Consider the following 22,172-nt stretch of genomic DNA (forward strand, 5'->3'; position numbering starts at 1 on the left):
GGAAAGGACAGAGCCTGCTGGAAACTATGAAGCCCCGTACACACGACCGAGTTTCTAGGCAGAATTCAGACAGAAACTCGATCGGAGACGTATTCTGCCGAGAAACCCGGTCGTGTGTACACTTTTGGCCGAAGAAACCGACGAGGATCTCGTCGGGCCAAATAGAGAACATGTTCTCTATTTCCTTGTTAGTCAATGAGGAAACTTGGCTCGCTGAGATCCTCGGCGGCTTCACAGGGAACTCGACGAGCAAAACGATGTGTTTTGCTCGTCGAGTTTCTCGGACGTGTGTATGGGGCCTGAGTTGTGGGGAATGTAGTCCCAGGGGAAACTGCGCTTGTACTGCAGATTGGCTCTGGAACTACAGATCCCAGAATTAGCAGAGCTCTGCAGGACAGAAAAGGAAGGACTTTTCCTGGGCTTGGGGCAGTTGTTGGGAGGATGATGTAGAACACACACACAGGTAGGCAGTTAACATTACATTTTTTATGGTGTCAGAGACAAAGAGAGAACGAGTCGGTGACATCTCCTGGCCTGTGGGAATGCCACTGTCAAGCCTGGTGTCACTGCCTGGTTGTGGGGAGGATATCACTCCAGCTGATATTTCTGAGCCCTGGATGTAGAGCAGGAGGAGACAAGTTGTCATTCTAGGAGTCAGTAAGAAGCCACTGGCCATACCCTACTGCACCCGATTAGAGGAACAGTATTGCCCACTTGGGACACCGTTCAGGCGCCTATAGCTGGGTTTGAAGGGACATAAGTTTGATTGCTCCCATGCTGCATTTGGGCCTCAACGTACTGGCCAGTAGGAGAGGGTTTGCCAAAGACTGTTGAACCATTGCCCTTTAATTGCCCCTTAGATGGTATCCATAGTATAAGGCTTAGTCATTTTCTGCTTGTTAATTAATTTGTTCATATTTTATTTTGCAACTGTTTTTATATACTTGTTGAGGTGTTTATTGTTGCTTTCTATTCATTCAGTCTTTGAATTTGTTTGTATTGTTATAATAAACATTCCCTCCCAGCCTTAGTATGTAAGGGAATGATGAAAGTTGTTGACATCTGGAACCAAGGGACCCAAACATCAGTGACTCCTTCGGAGGTAAATGCTACAATAGTTTTTCATCATTTTGGTTTGTATAATTTTAAGGAGTGACATGTTTGGTATCTATTGTTTTGCCGCAATCCCATCTGTTACCAAATAATTGCATATTGTATTGTGTTTGTGAGCAATAAAATTAATTGAATGCTGACTACGTTGGAGCCTGACTGGGTTCAGCCTGCCCCTGCACGCAGTCCCACATCTTAGGCTGCTAAACGCACCAACAAGGTGGGGAACCCCTTCTGGTGGTCTTTTGGGGTCAAGGTGTTCTCTAATCAGAGATGGCAATCCTCTTGTGGCCTGCTGTGGGGTCCGGATCTAGTGGCTGGGACTGCATGGTGTCTGTGGCTTTTCCATGGAACTCTTTCAGGTCTGGCCCTTCTTTTTATACCTTTTAATCTCTCATGTCTCCAGTGATGCATTTTTTTTATGTATATGGGCTAAGAGGGGAGGTTGCACTTGTGCAGGGGCCCCTCTGGCTTTTTGTCTTTCTTCTTGTGGGTCCCTGGGGCTCGCATGCGGCTCTCCTTTCACTTTGAACCGGCCGCAGAGGCCTCAAGTGACTCAAGCGGCTAGGTCTTTGGAGCCCAGAGACGCCTGCTCAGGCCTGATAGACCAAAAAGTTGCGGTGGCCATCTTGGAAGAGGGAAAAGGCTTCCATCAGATGGCGTGGAACTCCTGTATAGGAGGAAGAATGGGGGGGGGGATTTTCACAAAAGGCACCCTAATTAAAGGGCACACAGGTTCTGCAATGGATGCCATTTGATTTAGGGCATCAGGAGAGGCAGCATCTTAACCACTTGCCGACCAGCGCACGAGTATATACGTCGGCACAATGGCTCGCCTCGGCATATGGGCATACAGGTATGTACCCTTTAAGAAGCAGCATTGTGGGCGCACGCCGCAAGCTCCGTGAGTCAAACCGTGATCGTCTCACAGAGAGGAAGAATGGGGAAATGCTGTAAATGTAAACAAGCATTAACCCATGCTTCCTAGTGACAGGACACTGATGACAGCTCCCTGTAATCGGGAGCGTTGATCAGTGTCATGTCACACACAGCCCACCCCCTACAGTTAGAAGCACTCCCTAGGACACACTTAACCCCTTCAGTGCCCCTACTGGTTAACCCCTTCACTGCCAGTGTAATTTTTACAGTAATCAGTGCATTTTTATAGCACTAATCGCTGTATCAATGACAATGATCCCAAAATGGCATCAAAAGTGTCCGTTGTGTCCGCCATAATGTAGCAGTCACAATAAAAATCGTTGATTGTCACCATTACTATTAAAAAAAATATATGAATAAAAATGCCCTAAAACTATCCCCTATTTTGTAGTTGCTATGGGGCAGATTCACGTAGAAATCTGTTACGCTGCGGCGGCGTAACGTATCCCATTTACGTTACACCGCCGCAGGTTTACAGCGTAAGTGCCTGATTCACAAAGCACTTACCTGTAAACTTGCGGCGGCGTATCGTAAATCCGCTCGGTGCAAGCCCGCCTAATTCGGGCACCATTTAAATTAGGCGCGTTCCCGCGCCGAACGTACTGCGCATGCTCCGTCCCTAACATTTCCCGACGTGCATTGCGCTAAATGATGTCGCAAGGACGTCATTGGTTTCGACGTTAACGTAAATGGCGTCCAGCGCCATTCACGGATGACTTACGCAAACGACGTGAAATTTAAAATTTTGACGCGGGAACGACGGCCATACTTAACATTGGCTAGGCCACCTAGAGGGCACCCTTAGTTTTACGCCGCGTATCTCTACGGAAACAACGTAAATTTAGAGCGACGGGCAAAGCGGACGTTCGTGAATCGGCGTAACTAGTCATTTGCATATTCTACGCCGACCGCAATGGAATCGCCACCTAGCGGCCGGCCTAGAATTGCAGCCTAAGATCCGATGGTGTAAGTCAATTACACCTGTCGGATCTTAGGGCTATCTATGCGTAATTGATTCTATGAATCAGACGCATAGATACGACAATCGTATCTCAGAGATACGACGGCGTATCAGGAGATACGCCGTCGTATCTCTTTTGTGAATGTGGCCCCATAACTTTTGGGCAAACCAATCTCAATATACGCTTATTGCGATTTTTTTTTTTTACCAAGAATACGTATCGGCCAAAACTAAGGAAAACAATTGTTTTTTTATATATTTTTTGGGGATATTTATTAAAGCAAAAAGTAAAAAATATTGCTTTTTTCTTTTAAATTGTCGCTTTTGGTTTATAGCGCAAAAAAAAAAAAACTGCAGAGGTGATCAAATACCACCAAAAGAAAGCTCTATTTGAGAAAAAAAGGACGTCAATTTTGTTTGGCAGTCACATCGCACGACCGGGCAATTGTCAGTTAAAACTACGCGGTGCCGAATCGCAAAAAGTGGCCTGGTCTTTGGCCAGCCAAATGGTCCGGGGCTTAAGTGGTTAAAGGAGCAGAGATCAGGTAAGTCATGGTATTAAGAACAGGGGATATGTGTGCGGAGGTGTATATATGTATATATACTGGGCCGCATTCAGGTAGATCGGCGCATTTTTAGGCGGGCGTAGCGCATCTCATATGCGCTACGCCGACGTAAAGCAGAGAGCCAAGCACCGAATTCACAATGCAAATGCTCCCAACGTTGCACCGGCGTAACATAATTTCGTCGGCGTAAGCCCGCCTAATTCAAAGTAACTGGACGGTGGGCGTGATCCTTTTAAATGAAGCGTGACTCCATGCAAATGATGGGCCGAACGAACGGCGCATGCGCCGTACCATGGACGCATTCCAGTGCGCATGCTCAGAATCACGTCTAAAATACTCCATAAGATACGTTGAATCCCTGCCTACGACGTGACGTAACCTACGCCCAGCCCTTTTCACGTACTACTACGTAAACGACGTAAAATCCGACGGCTGTTCCCTGGTCCATACCTTAATATGACTTACCCCTGGTTTATGAGGCTTAACATTACGCCGGACGTACGACTTACGTAAACAGCGTATATTAATGCGCCTTGCGCAAGTACTTCGTGAATCGGCGTATCTCACTCATTTGCATATGGGAATCAAATTTCCCATATGCCTCCAGCGTAAATATGCGCCCAAGATACGCCGGCGTAGGCAAGTTACGTCGGTCGTAAGAAGCCTATTTTCAGGCGTATCTAGTTCTATGGGCACAGCGCACAGATACGACAGCGCATCGTATCTCGAGATACGTTTGCGTAAGTGATACGTGAATCCAGGCCACTGTGTGTGTACCTGTATTTATATGTGCATATTTTGTGTTTTTTGTTCTATGGCTCTTTTTCCATTAAATTTCTTCTTTTTTCTTTCGGTTGCCATGTAGTCCCCTTTGCACCTTTCGGTTCTTCCGCCAGCATGAGCTTACCGCCACACAACCAAGGTAAGGGCCAACTTTGGGTAAGTAAGAAGATGCGGGAAAAAGAGTGCGTAAGCTCAAAACAAGTCCCTGACCCTTTTTTTCGGCGTTCAGCCATAGCCGACAATGTGTAAATCACTCCTCCAGCGAAAACCGCGGTAAAAAACGCCGCAATTTGTTTCCCAAAAAACACTTGAATGACTGCTGCGCAAATACCGTGCGACATAAAATATTGCAAAGATTGCCATTATATTCTCTAATATATAGAACGTTTGGGGGTTCTAAGTAATTTTCTAGCAAATAATATGGATTTTAACTTGTAAGCAACAAATGTCAGAAATAGGCTTAGTCATAAAAGGGATACTTTTGCGCAGACCAGTCAATATTTTTTTTTTACCAAAAACATGTAGCACAATACATATTGCCCAAAATTGATTACAAAATTAGTTTTTGTTTTTAATTTTTTTAATGGATATGTTTTATAGCAGAAATAAAAAAAAATCTAAATTATCGTCTTTTTTTGTTTATAGCGCAAAAAAAAAAAACACTGCAAAAGTATCAAATACCATCAAATGAAAGCTCTATTTGTAGGAAAGAAAATTACATCATTTTTTTTGTGTACACCATCGCACGACTGCGCAATTGTCATTTAAGGACTGCGCCGTGCCACAAAAAATATCCTGGTCAGGAAGGGGGGTAAATGTTCCAGAGGTCAAGTAGTTAATATGTTTGTGAAAAAAATGACAAAGTGGCCCCAGATGTGTGGTTCATGTGGAAATAAAGTGCTTTTTTCCATCTTTCTTTGTGAAATGACTATGTTATAAAGCCATAATTCTAGTGAGTGCAGAGGAATGGGAGATAAGACTTGGAGAGTGCAGCGAGGAGCCTCCTCAGGTCAGTCAGAACACGCTGACCCGCGCAGTACCGCTGCACAAAGAAGAGCGCGTCCAGCAGGTGGCGCCCACACTGCCCCCATCCCATTGCCTGACAGCGGTGGTTCCATGGCGGTGACGTCAGGATGCTGTTGGCAGGGGGTGCAGGGAGAAGAAGGAGCAGAGCCTGCCCACTCCTCCTACCTCCCCTGTGAGCGCTGAGTGGGATTCAGTCACTGGCACTGTGAGGAAGTTTGGTGCTGGAGGTATCCCGCTTAGCTTGGAGTGTACGGAGAGGATGGTTCGGACGAGGAGCGGAGGAGCTTTGTAGAGGTGTCTGTGGAGTTTGGTGGTACAAGGACTGCTTATAAGAAGGCAGAGCCGGGAAGGTAGAAGGAAGGAGTGAGGTGAAGAGAACTCACAAAGACTTCATTGTACAGGAGGTGGAGGAGAGGCAGCGGGCGGCTCGGGGGGCTGCCAGCCCCATCTATCCCTGTCTTCTGAACACTCCATAGACTCTCCGGACCCTCCACCTTTGGATGCTCTGATTGGTTACCTGGGGAGAAGATGAGATCTCACGGGATGGCCAGGAGGAAGGCTGAGGGGCTGATATGGCTACTGCTGGCACTGCTCACCCTGACTACAGGTAAGTGAGGACTCACCTGTATAGAGGACACCATGGTCTTCTTCTCACCCACCCCCTGGATGTGGTGCTACCTCAGCCCCTCTGGTTATTTGTATGTGATGGAGAAGTCCCATGTGGGTGGTGCCCTGTAGATCCTCATATGCCTCTCTAGGAGTGTGTGCAGGAGATCTGGGCTGGGGAATGGAGATGTGATGTTTGCTTGGAGCTCATACTTTCCACCAGTGTGTCCTGGTCACTTTACCCTCACCAATGGTGGCCATACATGCTTCCACAAATCATCCATTTCTTGTCCCCATGTACTCAACAACCCGATTGATTGCTATGCCACACACAGGGAAGTGGATATTGATCAATAGTCGGAAGATACACTTGTAAATGATCAATTGAAGGTCTGTTCCCACCACACAAAACCTAATCAATTGAAATATGTTGGGGGGCAGTGGCGGTTGGCACTCAATTTTCTTGGGTGGCTCCCCAGCCAGCCAAACACCTCCCTCACTTGATCGATCACCGCTTTTCCCACCAGCCCCGCACTTACCCCATCCAGGTCTGTGGCTCCCCCGCCCCCGCATCCCCTCCCGAGTCCCATCGGTCGCTACTCCTCCCGGCCAATCAGGACTAGTAATGGGTTCAGGCCTGTTCTCAACCCCATGTGCCCGAGCCCACTGCGCAGTGCTAATCACAGGCAGTGAGACATTTCCCGATCTGTGCAGCCGCGGATCGGGAAATGTCTCACTGCCGATTAGCACTGCGCATTGTTAGCTTCCTGGTGGGGTTGCGAACACACCCGAGCCCATCCTTAATCAGGACTTCCGGCCAGTCGGGTCTCTGGACTCGCTTCCTGATTGGCTGGGAGGAGAAACAGGAAATATTATTTTGCTGTTACACAACTGGGTGGGGTCCAGGTGCAGTGCTCTGCGCCCAGAGCTTACCCTTTTTGAAGCCAATTACAGCCTCAGCCTCTAATGATGTGCTTAAAAAAAAAACATTGCAATCCATGCGTCCAGCACCCTGCATGTAGATTAGTGGCCGGGCGCATGTATTAGGGAGGTGGTGCATGAGCGGCCGCTAACTGGTTGGGAGTCATGACCGAAGCATCTCAGTGCTGACAGCCAATACATTTCCACCATGGCTGATCGACTCCATTTAATCAAATCTGAGCTAAATTGATCACATGACCAAAGCATCTCAGTGCTGGCGATCAATGGCAGCCAATATATTCCATCATGACTGATCAACTTAGTTTGGCTGAATCTAAACTAAAACGATCACATGACCAATCCATCTCAGTGCTGGCGATCAATGGCAGCCAATTTGCACCATGGCTGATCGATTCAGTTTGATCGAATCTTAGCTAAATTGATCACAAGACCAATGCATCTCAGTGCTGGCGATCAATGACAGCCAATTTGCACCATGGCTGATCGATTATTTGATCGAATCTTAGCTAAATTGATCACAAGACCAATGCATCTCAGTGCTAGCGATCAATGACAGACAATAGAATTCCTCCATGGCTGATCGATACACCGTTTCATCAAATCTGAGCTAAATCGATCACTGGGGAAAATTATAGCTATTCGATCATTTTCTGTTTTGATCAGTCAGATGATGAAATTGAAGCGTGTTTGGCCACCATAAAGGCCTCATTCACACCTGAGCAATTTGAAACAGAAGTTCTCCAATGCTCCACACTCGGATATCCATGCTATTCTAGTGTGTCTGTTCACATCTATACATGATGGACTATTACTCAGCGTTCACAAGAAGTACAGGAGCTTTTTCTGGGCTACGATCGCTCATTTTTGGCCCTTATAGACTTCAGAGGGGGGACCTGAAAAAAGAATGTGATACTCATGGAGAAAAACATGCAAAAAAGGCTCTAAAGTCACATAAAAATGCCCACACCCAAGAGTGAGCTCTTCCATTGAAGTCTATAGGGGACAAAAAACACAGGATCACGCCCCAAAGAGGCTCCTGTACCTTACTCTCTCATACATTTCTTACTATACATGAATGGGCACAATAGAATAACATGGAAATCTGAATGTGGAGCATTGAAGAGCTTACTGGAAATGCACTTCAGATGGCCCAGGGGTGACCGGGGGCTTAATCCAAGCTGTTCAGTGTGTGTTCTCTTTTATGAGTCCTATAGGTGTCACTGGCTTCTGTCATATATTCATAATTCATGTCGTGTGTAAACCCAGCTTCAGCTAAAAGCTTTCTCTTTGTTGTATGTAGGCTGTGGCAGGGTTAGAACCTCTGTATGGCTTTAGCTGCTGTCTGTGGTCCCATTAAGGAGATTTTCACTCATTGCCTATCCCGGTAGGACAGGAAGTGAGGGGAAATCTCTTCAATAGAGACAGCAAAAAAAAAAATGTTTTTAATACAGTGATTAAAAAAAGTAACATTTCTCTTTTGCTGTCCACACCTTCCTGTCCCAGTGACCCCCACCCCCTCTTCTTTTTTCATGTTATAAGGGTGTGTCAGTGGGGGGGGGGGGGGCGGTTACAAAATCTGGTGCAGCTGTGCATATTAGCCAATCGGCTTCTTTAATTAAGCTTTGACAATAAAACCTGGAAGCTGGTTGGCTGCCATGCACAGATTTTGCACTCTCCAGTTTTAATAAAGCTCCCCCATTGTGAGTAGATTGTCCCTGGTGAACTTTTGATTGTTTGATGAGAGATCACTAGTAGATTGTGTGAAGTGAAAATGATCATCAGTATGCATTGTGGAGCGCTGGCCATTGTCTGTGCTTTTCATGTCCGATCCTTCTCCAGAGATGACCTATTGTCTCTTAATATGTAACAGATCCCAGGAGGGCATGATAGTGACAGGGTGGTTTAAGAGATTACAGAAAGATTAGCCCAGAGACATCCAAGTAGAGTGTGGGACTATTGAAGATTGGGCTAATCTTATCAGAAAAGTCCTATCTGTCTCTTCCATTCTTTACTATTGAGCTGGCTAGTGAGGAGGAGTGCTGTGCAATCCAAACAGACCTCCTAGCCATCTCTACTGCTGTAAGGCATCGTACACACGACCGAACATGTCCGCGGAAACTGGTCCGCAGACCAGTTTCCGCGGACATGTTTGGTCGTCTGTACGGCCGACCGGACAATTTTCCGGCGGATCGGACAGGTTTCCAGCGGACAAATGTTTCTTAGCATGCTAAGAAACATGTCCGCTGGAAGCCTGTCCGTCGGACATGTTCGGTCGTCTGTACGACTCACCGGACATGTCCGCTCGGCTGAAAGCCCTCGCATGCTTCGAAGTTATTCGACGCATGCGTGGAAGCATTGACCTTCCAGGGTCGCGCACGTTGCCGCGTCATCGGTGCAGCGACGGCGCGGCCACGTCAACGCGTTCGCTGTCCGCGGAAAATTTGGTCTGATGGTGTGTACAGCCATCAGACCAAAATCCACCAGCGGACATGTCCGATGAAAACGGTCCCGTCGTGTGTACGAGGCCAGGACTGTCTTAATGAGAGGGCACACCTGGGCACTGCTTAGGGGCCCCATCTGCATGGGGGGCCCCCTGAACCTCCCCCAAAGCAGCTGGTCCTTGAGCCCATGCTGCCCCGAAATTGGGGGCCCCATGATAGCACTGAGAGTGATGGATACATAGGGGAGACAGTCTGCCTCCTACCTACTTGATGTCTGTTTACCTGCACTGTCATCATTGTAGGGGCCCCAGAGCATTACTTTGCCCAGGTGCCCATGATGCTATTAAGACGGCCCTGAAAAGAGCACAAATGCATAGGGTTGCCACCTCATCCCTTTAAGGGTCCTTTCACACTAGCGGACCGTTCGTCCACTCATTACAAGTCCGTTAACGGACTTGTAATGAATCCCTATGGGAACGCGTCCGTTAGCGGATGGAGCATCCGCTAGCGTCCGCGTCAGTCGGGATCCGCTTTTCTGAACGGAAGAAACCCTATTTTTCTTCCGTTCGGCGGAGCGGAACTAATGCAGACGGACATACGGTTTGTCTGCATCAGGTTCCCCATAGGGCAGAGCGGAGCAGAGACACTGTGTGCGGGGACCGCCCTATCCGCCGACAGCTGAGCGAGGATCCCCGCTGAGCCGACGGAGACACACGGAGCGGACCCGGAAACGGTCCGCTCCGTGTGAAAGAGCCATAAACCCGAACAAGGGTTCTAAGTCGAATTAAATGCAGATAAGGCACCATATGAGTTTAATTACTACCTTAATCAGCCACAGAACCTGTGTAATTCATATGTGTTGGGGTTTAAAGGGATGAGGTGGCAACCCTACATATACAGCCCCAGCTCTAGGAAACCCTTTTCTCCCCCGATGGGTCAAACCAATGTCAATCCATTGAGCAATTTCATGAATTTGATCGTTATGTGGTGTCCTTCCCCCCTACCACCCCCACTGACCTAGGAATTCAAACATTTGAAAAGTGCATGGGGATTTGTGATCATAGCTCAGGGGAGTAGAAGCGATGTTGTATATTGGAGTGGACATGTTAATCAAATGCATGTTTTGAAAGGACTTTTCTTCTCCTGGTCAGGCTCTAATCCATTTAGCTCTCCCCAGGAGGTGACAGATGCTTAGATTGTGCACTTCCTGTTGCTCAGCTCCAGGCTCCTCTGCCTTTTCAGCCCCTCTGCCATTTGTTCCTTTACCTGGAGGAGGGGGAGGGGGGGAGAAAGGTCCTGCTGCCTCTTGTGTGATGTGGGACATTTGATCTGAGTTTTGTGGACAGCTTTTCTTTATCCTCTTTGATTTACAATGACCTTTCCTGAGAGTGCAGGTCACAATTATATTTTAAAAGCAATAAAACAGTCTTGCGGTTTCTGTAGGGTTTAAATATTACCTGCCAATTTGAGCTGCCGTGATCAGCCTACATATTTAATAGCCGCGTGAGCACGCAAAGCTGAAAATACGTTTTTTTAAATGTTAACGTATATAAGTGTATAGGGCTCTTCCATACAAAGGACAAGCACAACACAATTGCTGTAACAAATGCATTCCAGGTGTGCATAACATCAGCCTAGAGTCTTCAGAAAGCTTCAGAGAAGCTGATCAACTCATACATTTGTTTTATTGAATGTAGTGTACATATAGAATAGCAGTGATTGTGAACTTTATTACACAACCAAATTCTTAAGAAATGTATTTCTCAATGATTCTATTATTTGGATATCTTGGAGTAACAAAAGGGTGGGTTCTTTTGTTGAGTAAATTGGATATAGGTCATTGTCCTAATTATTTGTCTATAGGCTTCCATAAATGGCCTTTTGGGTGAATTGGTCAAAATCCAAGCCGTGGGTGGCCCTGCAAGCACCAACCAGCTCAACAAAAATTGCCTGAGCAGGGTGGTAAATTATCAGCTGAACAGTGACTGAATCTTGTTAGATGCTGTCACTGTCTGGCTGTGTCAGTAGCTGCAAGTGGCCCGCTGCAGGAAAACAATGGAAAATAGATAAGTTATTGTTTTTTTCTGATTTTATAGGTTAAAAGGCCAAAATTATCTATGGCTGCCTTAACCAAATATTTAAACCAAGGCCTTCACTGTCACCTCTAGTGCTCTAAGAAGATGGTCTCCAAACGGTGGCCTGTGGGCCAGATGTGGCCCTTTGCTTGCCTTTATCCAGCCCTTTGGTCACTATTCCTTCCACTGATACAAAGCACTAATCCTTCCACTGGCACCAATGATAGGACACTATTTCTTCCACTGACACCAATGATAGGACACGATTTCTTCCACTGACACCAATGATAGGACACTATTTCTTCCACTGACACCAATGATAGGACACTATTTCTTCCACTGACACCAATGATAGGACACTATTTCTTCCACTGACACCAATGATAGGACACTATTTCTTCCACTGACACCAATGATAGGACACTATTTCTTCCACTGACACCAATGATAGGACACTATTTCTTCCACTGACACCGATGATAGGACACTATTTCTTCCACTGACACCAATGATAGGACACGATTTCTTCCACTGACACCAATGATAGGACACTATTTCTTCCACTGACACCAATGATAGGACACTATTTCTTCCACTGACACCAATGATAGGACACTATTTCTTCCACTGACACCGATGATAGGACACTATTCCTTCCACTGACACCAATGATAGGACACTATTTCTTTCACTGACACCAATGATAGGACACTATTTCTTCCACTGACACCGATGATAGGACACTATTTCTTCCACTGACACCGATGATAGGACACTATTTCTTCCACTGACACCAATGATAGGACACTATTTCTTTCACTGACACCAATGATAGGACACTATTTCTTCCACTGACACCGATGATAGGACACTATTTCTTCCACTGACACCGATGATAGGACACTATTTCTTCCACTGACACCAATGATAGGACACTATTTCTTCCACTGACACCAATGATAGGACACTATTTCTTCCACTGACACCAATGATAGGACACTATTTCTTCCACTGACACCAGAGATAGGACACTATTTCTTCCACTGACACCAATGATAGGACACTATTTCTTCCACTGACACCAATGATAGGACACTATTTCTTCCACTGACACCAATGATAGGACACTGATAATAATTGGCACTATTCCTCCCACCAATACCAATGATGGGAAACTATTCCTCCTCCTACAGACCACTGGTGCTATGTCATTTTCTTTCTTACTACCACTGACAACCAAGCCTCCAAAGTCTGAAGGATATTTATCTGACCCTTTGTTTAGCAGATTGTATCTAAGATCATGACATGTATAACCCCTACAATGTAAGTACAGTATAGGAGACCAGCTTATCATCTTTGCATGTAAACATTTTCCAACTTATAAATGTGTGCCATCTCTCAGGACACCTGTACACCACCTACCTACCTGGGAACAGACACAAGAGGCGCTGTTAGAACAGTTACTACTGTACCCCACTCTGTTCTGTAGTTTCTCTTTCTTACAGGGCTCTGACCTTATGGGTAAGCTCCAACAGCTGGCACCCCCCAATAAGAATGCCTCTACTGCCCATTGAGGTAGTCTTATTGGACAGTAGAATGGCAGTTGAAGCCATGAATTCAGGAAAAGTAAGTCCACAGTAAAATGAGATGCTAAATCTGAGAGGAACATGAAAGGAGACTATCCAGTTCATAACACCACCAGTAGTCATCATGTGTACTTCTACGTATGATTTTAATGTTCATAATGTGGTATTGTTTCACTTTAAACAAACAGGCAGTGCTTCCTCCCCCATATACGGTACTTCCAGGTATGCAGGAGCATGTGACTCACTCCATGGCAGTGATGGGCCTATTACAAAGCATGTAAACTTTGACTTGAGTGACTTACAGCTTACACAGGACAGCTGATCTTGCTGGAGAATTGTTGTATTCGGCTCGTGTGTATGTCAGCTGGTATGGCTGGCTTTTGTCAGACGAGCATGCTGGAAAACTAGCAGCCGACTGGCTCCCAATCAGCGCTCTTATCCAATGGCTGAGAGTGCTGGTCAGAGTGTTCTGGCGGGGGCTGTCCAGAACACTGGGAGATCGCTGTACTAACGTTGGATTGTTAGTACAGTGACTCTGACTGGAGCTGTCAGTTTTTTTTTTTTTGTTCAGGCCAGCGCAAAAAAAAACTATTGTGTACTAGGCTTAACTGCAAAGTAGTAATCGGGGCCGCTGAGAACCAAACTGTTTTGTTTAGCAGGGGTGTTTGCATCACAAAATACAGGCTGAACATAATTACAACCCCTTTTGCATGTAAAGCCGATTATCAGCTTTAGTTGGTACAATCTTCATTAGATTGAACACCAACAATGAATTTTGAGGGCCTTCGTGAACAATCCTTTCGGTTTATAAATCTAAGGCCGTAGCTCTACCTCATTGTTGGTAAACCTAAAAGACATTGTTCTGTGTAATCAGAATACAATGTGCGTGGCTAGCTTTATGTGATAATACACCAGAAGATCTGGGTGTACAACATTGGACATTATAAGGCCAATTTGTAGCAGCTCTTTACCTATTGTATGTCTAAAAATATGCATATTCCGGAACCTCTGGATTGTGTAGTGGACAGCAGAAGTAGTTTGAGGAATGCATGCACTGACTAGGGCAGTGATGGCGAACCTTGGCACCCCAGATGTTTTGGAACTACATTTCCCATGATGCTCAACTACACTGCAGAGTACATGAGCATCATGGAAAATATAGTTCCAAAACATCTGGGGTGCCAAGGTTCGCCATCACTGGACTAGGGCATGCACCCAGATGTGCACTGACTACAGGACTTAGTTTGGGAGATACTGTATATATTTATAATACTTTATATTGCCCCCTCCATGCAGCAGTCTTTTTCCTTAAATGGTTAACACATTATAAAGTCATTGAAAGAAAAAATGTACAGACTGTAAAATAATGACTACGGGAAACAACGTAAAAAGTCATGACACCGAGCTGTCCTGCTTGCTTCCTTTGATAAAAAGAATGTCCTTGGGTTTACACACCGTGCGATGGGCTTTTGTGCAATCTGCTTTAGGTGACCTCACTTTTAAGATATTTATTACTCAGCTTTCAGGATAAAATCACCCAAGTGATCTTTATCACTGTGTGTAGAAACACATTTTCCACTTTAAATGTCAGTTCTATTCAGCTTGGGCTTTTTGTTGCTTTTATATCTTTTTTTTAAATGCCACTTTACTTATCTTATATGGATGTAATGATGTTGCTCAACTTTCTTGATCCCTTGTTTTCCAGAAACTATATTATATGTGTAGAACTGTGTTCAGTGTCTTTGTTTTCCTGTAAGTGTGCTCCTTTTTTCATTCACAAAGATCTTTCTTGCATAATAATTTATTAGGCTTATCCATGTTTTAAGCGGACCCAGTTAGGCCTCCCAGCATTTTATTTTCTTCAGGAGGTGCCTGGTAATGGTTATATCAGTTTTTTGTTGTTCAACAGGAGCAATACAATGTACACTAGACTAGAGGCATATGTAAAGTCCTCTTTAGATCACATTTGACATCCTGGCTGTTTATTGTCTAAGGCTGGCCGTACATTATACAATTTTTTTCTTTTGGATTTACCCAAACCATATAATATGAGGTCAAACCTGAACACTTTTGATTTGTATGCAATCAGGCAGGCCCTTGCACTACATAGTTGAAGGTAAATGTAAAGGAAATTGAATAATTGAGAACGATTATAGACCATTTTATAATGTATAGCCAGCTTAAGGCTGGCCATACACGGTTCCATTTTTTAAATTTTTTTGTGCAGCCAGTGGGCTGAGTGCAAAAAACTCCCCCGCTGTCAGAAATACACAAGTCAGCGCTGCAGCCTGAGGTCTGCAACACTGATTGAGTGGCTTTTATCCAACAAAGCAGTTTAACAAAACTCGATCGGTAGATCAACCTATGTTCAACTGTAATAGCCACACATGGATCCATCCAAGGCCAACTTAGGAAAAGCATCTCCAATGCATTTCCATAGTGTGATTGACCCGGCCCACAGCACTATAACAACTATTGATGCCAAAGCACTCGGCAGCATTAATTTCTATGGAGTTTATGGCCAGCCTGACCATACCATTGAAATGCATGACACTGATCCAGGATGGAGTGTTTCAGTGCCACCCTAGAATTCAGAGGAGTACCTGGTCTCCCACCCTGTGCTATGCTGCCACCATGGAGAAATTAAGGTGGGGGGCTCTAAGCCAAGGGGGATTCTGATATAATAAGGGGGCCTCTGATGTGAAAGAGGGACTCCATAATGAAGGAGGGTATTGTTGTGAAGGTATTTCTTGGAGTGTGTTGATTTATTAATTAAAATTGTATTCATTAATCCATGAAATATATATGTTTTTGTCCTCGAAGTATTTTCAAACATATGACGTGACCCGTGTATTAAAAAGTTTGGAGACCCCTGGTCTAAGTGAATATCCTATGTTCTTGAAAGTCAGCAGCTTCCTATACACAAGCCAATATTCTGAAAACAACCTTGTCTGAAGATAATCTTCTCGTATTTGGCCACCTCTAAAAGGGTGTTGCATTTTTAATAGCTGTGTTCAACAATAGTTCAATTTTTTGAAGCTGAAACTTTTTTTTTTTTTTCATCAAGATGCTTATTTTGGGATGTTCAGGACAAATTGGTGGTAGATATCCATATTATCTGTAGCCACATGATAGTAAATGTGGCAGCAAAAGATGAACACACCTAGGAAAAATGATCATGGATATAAAAAAAGTGTATGGTATACCTGAAAAAAGAAAAAATGTATGGTATACCTGTAAAAAAAAAAAAAAAAAAGTATGGTATACGTTCAAGTAGCTCTCACTTTATCAGAATATATGTTGCAGGCCAGCAATGCAGAGATGATCAAAGCCAGTGTTGTCATCAATACCAGCGAGAGAGCAGCGTTGTCACATGGAAATCAGTAATGGCAGCTTCCATATTTATTTTGTGTCAGTTTATTGATCATAGATATGTGGTATAATATACGTATATCTCCTTAAAAGCTATAGAAGGTTTGTCATCAGTTAAATGAATTTGGTCCTAGACTTAAAGCGGAGCTCCACCCTAAAATCATACTTTGCTTCAGTAGCTTCCTTTTAATAGTTTTAAAAAAGTTCTGTGTGAATTTTTTTTTTTACTTGCCTGGAACACCCTGTTGCTAGGCATAATTCCTAATCTGCCTTCTTCCTGGACCGCGGTGGTTCTCCTATCCTACCTAAGCTGCACAGACTCCTGGGCAATGAGTGTCATCATTTCGCAGGAGTCTGTGCGCTTGTCTGTGCCGATGTTTACCGCGCCATGTTCAAAAAGGGCACAAAGCCCTTACTTCTCATATATAAGAGATATTGGAAAGGGGAATCATTCAGACTTTCATTGGAGCGTAGATTGTGTTATCACTGTTGCAACGGGGCGGGACGTTCCTCCGCCGCCCGTTGCCATGACAAAAGAATAAACAAACTGCGCTGCGAGCGCTGTTCTACGGCGCACGCGCAAGATGTATGTTACCCAGCATGCACTGTAGGCAATCCAGGAAGGGAAACAAACTGGGCTTCAAATGCCCACACACATAATGGATTCGGCCAGATGAGGAGAAGAAGAAAATAAGGCAAGTGTGGACCAATATTACTTTAATGGCTGGGGAGCTTTTGCCATCTTATGGGGACTATGTTATGTGACAATTACAATCTTGCTAAAAAAAAAGTTTTTTTTTGGACCGGAGCTCCGCTTTAACGAGGTTAACAGAAACACTGAAAACTATGCTTGGCATTGGGTTAGAGAGGCCCAACCAGCATCCTCAGCAATTTCATGTGCAGCCAGCATTAGTTCCACTGTCAGGATAAGTGCATCTGTATATGTGATGTTTCACTTTTAAATAATCATTTTCAAAGTCTGCATAGTAATGTTTCGAGCTGGGCTATTTGTGTATGTGAAAACAAAGAGCGGGACATTGTTCTTGCTTGTAAATGTCATGTGACTGATGTGTGGAGGTAGGGCAGTAAACAACTGGATGACAGTAGGGGAGCATCAATCACATTAACTAATGCCTAACTGTTTGCAGGAAACCTGCTTTTCTATTACCCTTTGGTATGTGTTAATCATCACTGTCATTTGTATGGAAATGGATTTCATTACTAATTACAAACCTGCCAGCCTTTTCATTGGCAATGACCAAAGAAAGGAAAGAGTTCCTGTTTCAGTATACTGTTGATTGTTGGCCAATAACAAGTGACTGTGAAAACAAATATGTGTTTGAGCCATCTTTAGCAAATTTTAAGTGGGTTAGGACAAACCAAGTTGATACACAAGGCCATGGGGTCACCAGAGATTTTTTTTTTCAGGGTATGAATGTTTTGATCTTCAGCAGCTTTGACTTTCTGTAGTAATGGAAAAAATATGAAGTGCCAGCCATCCAACTCATTTGGGGACAGTGAGCAGCGTTGCATCCCCTATGGTGACCAATATCTAAAAGTACTGTATATTCAGCAGGAAATGAAGGAAAAGGAATCAAACTTGTTCAGATTGCCTTCATAGTATGTCCAAACCGAGCTTCCTCTTTAGATAAGTTACGTTGTGTGTGCACACTTCAAAGGCTGCCTATTCTTTTGCTCCTTTTTTCTGATGTAATTGTACAGAAACATTCCTGGACACCTCATCTCAGTGTCTATCATCAGCTGTCTTTGCTTACTGATAACCTCTCCCAACACTCTCTCTCCCTTGTAGACTTATATACTGTACCGTTTTCTACACACACTGGTTGATTTACTAAAGGCAAACAGGCTGTTCACTTTTCAAGGGAAGTTGCACTTTGCAAGGGAATTTTCCCTAGAGATTAGTAAATGAGGGGAAGCTCTGCTGACGTCCATCTGCTAGTATGACTAGCATACTAGCTCATTATGAATTACTTACCTTAGATCAAAGCCATCCTCGTGTCCCCCTCCGGCCGCAGACATCTCTCCCGGAGGTTACTTCCGGGTTTCGCTGCTCCGGCGCTGTGATTGGTCAGAGCGGCAGTAACGTCACTCTGCGCATGCGCTCGGGAGCCGTCAAAGCCAGAATTATTCATTCTAAAAACTGGCATTCGCAGTGCGCCTGCGCCGATGTCTACGGCGCGCATGCGCCATAGACATCGGTGCATTTTTCTCTGAAAATATCTCCTTAACCGTGTATGTTAAGGAGATATTTCTTGAACCTACAGGTAAGCCTTAATCTAGGCTTACCTGTAGATGCAAGTGATCAGAGAAGGTTTACAACCACTTTAATGGCATCCCAGTCTTAGCCCGTAGGGTTCAATATTGAGTTGGCCCACCCTTTGCAGCTATAACGGCTTCAACTCTTCTGGGAAGACTGTACACAAGGTTTAGGAGTGTGTCTATGGGAATGTTTGACCATTCTTCCAGAAGCGCATTTGTAAAGGTCAGGCACTGATGTTGGAGAGAAGACAAGACTCGCAGTCTCATAAAAGTTAATGTGCATGTAAAGACGTCCCAATACTTTTGACAATATAGTGTATGTTGGAATATAAGTGTTTCAGCATAACAGACAGTCAGCTAGCATTTTTAGAACTGAGCTCTACATTGGCTGCCATGGTATTTATTTATATTTTCCACGACCGAATTGCCTCCTATTGCCTGTTTCTTTAAAGACATACAATATGTGAACATTTTAAGACATATCTGGAAACAAAGAGTTTTGTTTTTATTTCATGGGAGTGTGGGGCCTGGACCTCTGCTCCCTTGTGTCCCTGAAGACCAGGGAACAGACTAGACATTTCAAGTTGTTTATCCCCTTTGGAGTTGTTACTCAATAAAGGAAGTTGTTATTAAGCTAAGTATGTCTGAGGGTTATGTAGGGCTCAAGGCTTTCAGTCAAGCAGTTAAAATTTTTTCAAGGAAGACAACACTGAGGAATTAGCACACTGAAAGAAGTTGGGTTGTTTGTCAGTCCCAGACCTTTCTCTTATTTAGCCCATTTGCAGATTATTTCAGAGTAAGTGGGAGAACAAAAGACAATGAATACAAAATAGCCCACCTCCCACAGTTTTCCATTAAGCAGTAAAATGTTTGAAGTCAGACCTGGACAAGTCAAGTGCTTACTTCTTGCGCTGATGCAGCTCACTGGGGCCCTGTATAAGGGGTTAATAGTACAGGTCTCCTGTTTTTTTAAACATAATAACTTTTGCTGACTAATTTTAGTTGACAAAAACCAACACAATTTAGGTCATCTCTTGAAAACTTGAGATGCTTATGATCCTTTACAAACAGCACTTTTTTCAAAGTTGGGTCATTTGCAAATTTAATGTTAAGGAGGGGAAGGGGTGATGGAAATTCATAGTGAGTAAAATAAAATAGAACCCTCCTTTTGGTTTAATCTGGTTAACAGCTTTATTTTCTGTTAAATGTTAATAACGACTCTATTTAGTGCGGTTGCACACAAGCCTGTGAAGGGTCTAAGTCTGACTATACATTGTACAATTTTTCTTTAGATTTACCAAAACCATATAATATGAGATTAAGCCTAAACACTTTCAATCTGTATGAAATCAGGCAGGCCCTTGCACTACATAGTTGAAAGTAAATCTAAGAAATCTACACACGGTCGGTTTGGTCCGATGAGAATGGACCGAAGTTCATTTTCATCGGACCAAACTGACCGTGTGTATAGGCCTGTCGATCTCGGTCTGTTTTCCTTCGGTCCAAAATTTTAAAACATGCTTCAAAACCGAACCGATGGACCGCCGCCCCATCGGACCAAACCGATGGTCAGTACAGAAAAGCATTGGTTCAAAACCCGCGCATGCTCAGAATCAAGTCGACGCATGCTTGGAAGCATTGAACTTCGTTTTATTCAGCACGTTGTGTGTTTTACGTCACCGCGTTCTGACCCGATCGGATTTTGGACTGACGGTGTGTACACATATCAGGCCGTACAGCCACTTCAGAGGTGAACCGATGAAAACGGTCCGTCGGACCATTCTCATCGGTTTTGTACGACCGTGTGTACGGGGCCTCAGCGGTAAAGTCCTGCTAGTTTTAGTGGCACTTTATCGTCGTTTTAGTGGTTCTTTTCGGCTGCTAGCAAGGCTCTTTGCATAAAATATCTTTTATAATTTTCTTCACACAAATATAGCTTTCTTTTGGTGATAATTAATCACTGCTGGGTTTTTATATATATATATATATATATATATATATATATATATATATATAATGTGTAAAAAAAAGACAGAAATTTTGAAAGAAAAGTTTTTCTTTAGTTTTTGTCAGTAAATTTTGCAAATAATTAATCTTTCTCCTTCACAGATGTGCGCTGATGAGGCTGCACTGATGGGCACTGATGAGGTGGCACTTATGGGCACTTATAAGTCATATGACGTCATCCCAGAATTAGAGTCGCAACGCCCCTCCGTCATCTGAAGATGGGCATGCGGCAAGCTGTTAAAGGATCTCCAGACTTCCCCCCCCCCCCCCCAAAAAATGAAAGTCAGCAGCTGTAAATACTGTAGCTGCTGACTTTTAATACAAGGACACTTATCTGTCAAGGGATTCAGGGATGTCCTTACCTGAGCCGATTTTTCAATTGGGTGCAGGGGGAAGTTCCACTTTAAATCAGTGGTCCCCAAACTGATGTGGCCCTTGTATTGCCTTTTAAAAGAAAAGTTTTTTTTTTAGCCCACTTATACTTACCTAGGTGGATGCGGCATCTGTCCAATGTTGCATCTGTCCCCTGCTGCTTCTACACCGAGTGATCGAACATTGGCGGTGGCACAGATCAAGAGCTGGTGACTGTCAATCAGTAGCTCTCCTCTCTTCTCTTCCATGCTCACTGGAGTGCGGAGCTGTGGAGGGGCGGGGAGCGGCTGTTTCAGTCTCTAAGCAGCTAGCTGGGACGGGTATCAGTCCAGGCACCTGGCTGATCCAGACTTTATTGTTGTGATGACGCTGTGTCTGGACTGATATCATCAGTGACATCAGTAGAGAGCGGAATTCAGACCGCTCTCTGCTGAAAACGGGTCACAGGAGTGCAAAATTAATTGCACTCCTGTGACCCATAGGAGAAGCCCAGCCAAACGAGACCAGGCTGGACTTCTACTTTTAATGGGCCCTTGAGGCCCTTCCATCCACTAACACCAATGATGGGGCTCCATTCCTCCCACAGACACCAATAATGGGGCACTATTTTGCCTACTACTAAAACCATTGATGGGGCATTGTTTGCTCCCACTGATGCCAGGGTGTTTTCTAATTCCACTGGCCACAGTGTGCCTCCCTAAAGCCAGAATTACAGTTTACTGGCCCTTTGCTTAGAAATTTTGGAGACCCCTGGTCTAAATTAACAAATGGTCCTGCTATACACTACTGTTAATTGAGTTGCAAGAATTTATTTTTGTGCAGTATACAAAATTATTTTAATGTTGTTTGAAGCAGAGATACAGTCAAAAAATGACAAAAAATGTAAATACCCCTCCATCCATCCATGTTGTTTAGAATCTGTTGATTTCTCATGTTTAGCCTGCCAGGTTCATGTAACTCTGTTCTATACATCTGCTTGCAGTACAACATATTTCACTAGAAAGAAAGCAGGTGGAATAATGCATCTTTGTTTCGCTTAGCTTGCTTGTTGCAGTTACTGATTCATAAATGTATCAGTTCTGTGTTTCTCTTTGATTTCCTTAGTA

At 44.3% G+C, this 22,172-nt stretch overlaps 1 protein-coding gene across 1 annotated transcript in view; it reads left to right on the forward strand.

Moving 5' to 3' along the window:
* The first annotated feature begins 5,508 nt into the window (after positions 1–5,508).
* Positions 5,509–22,172, forward strand: part of ROR2 (receptor tyrosine kinase like orphan receptor 2) — a 160,678-nt gene continuing 144,014 nt past the window's right edge. Inside the window, exon 1 of the mRNA XM_040354812.1 lies at positions 5,509–5,992. Coding sequence (XP_040210746.1) covers positions 5,914–5,992 — 79 coding nt within the window. The 5' untranslated portion in view covers positions 5,509–5,913. The remainder of the gene's footprint in view (positions 5,993–22,172) is intronic.

This window comes from Rana temporaria, chromosome 1 (assembly GCF_905171775.1).
Source record: "Rana temporaria chromosome 1, aRanTem1.1, whole genome shotgun sequence".
Classification (NCBI taxonomy): domain Eukaryota; kingdom Metazoa; phylum Chordata; class Amphibia; order Anura; family Ranidae; genus Rana; species Rana temporaria.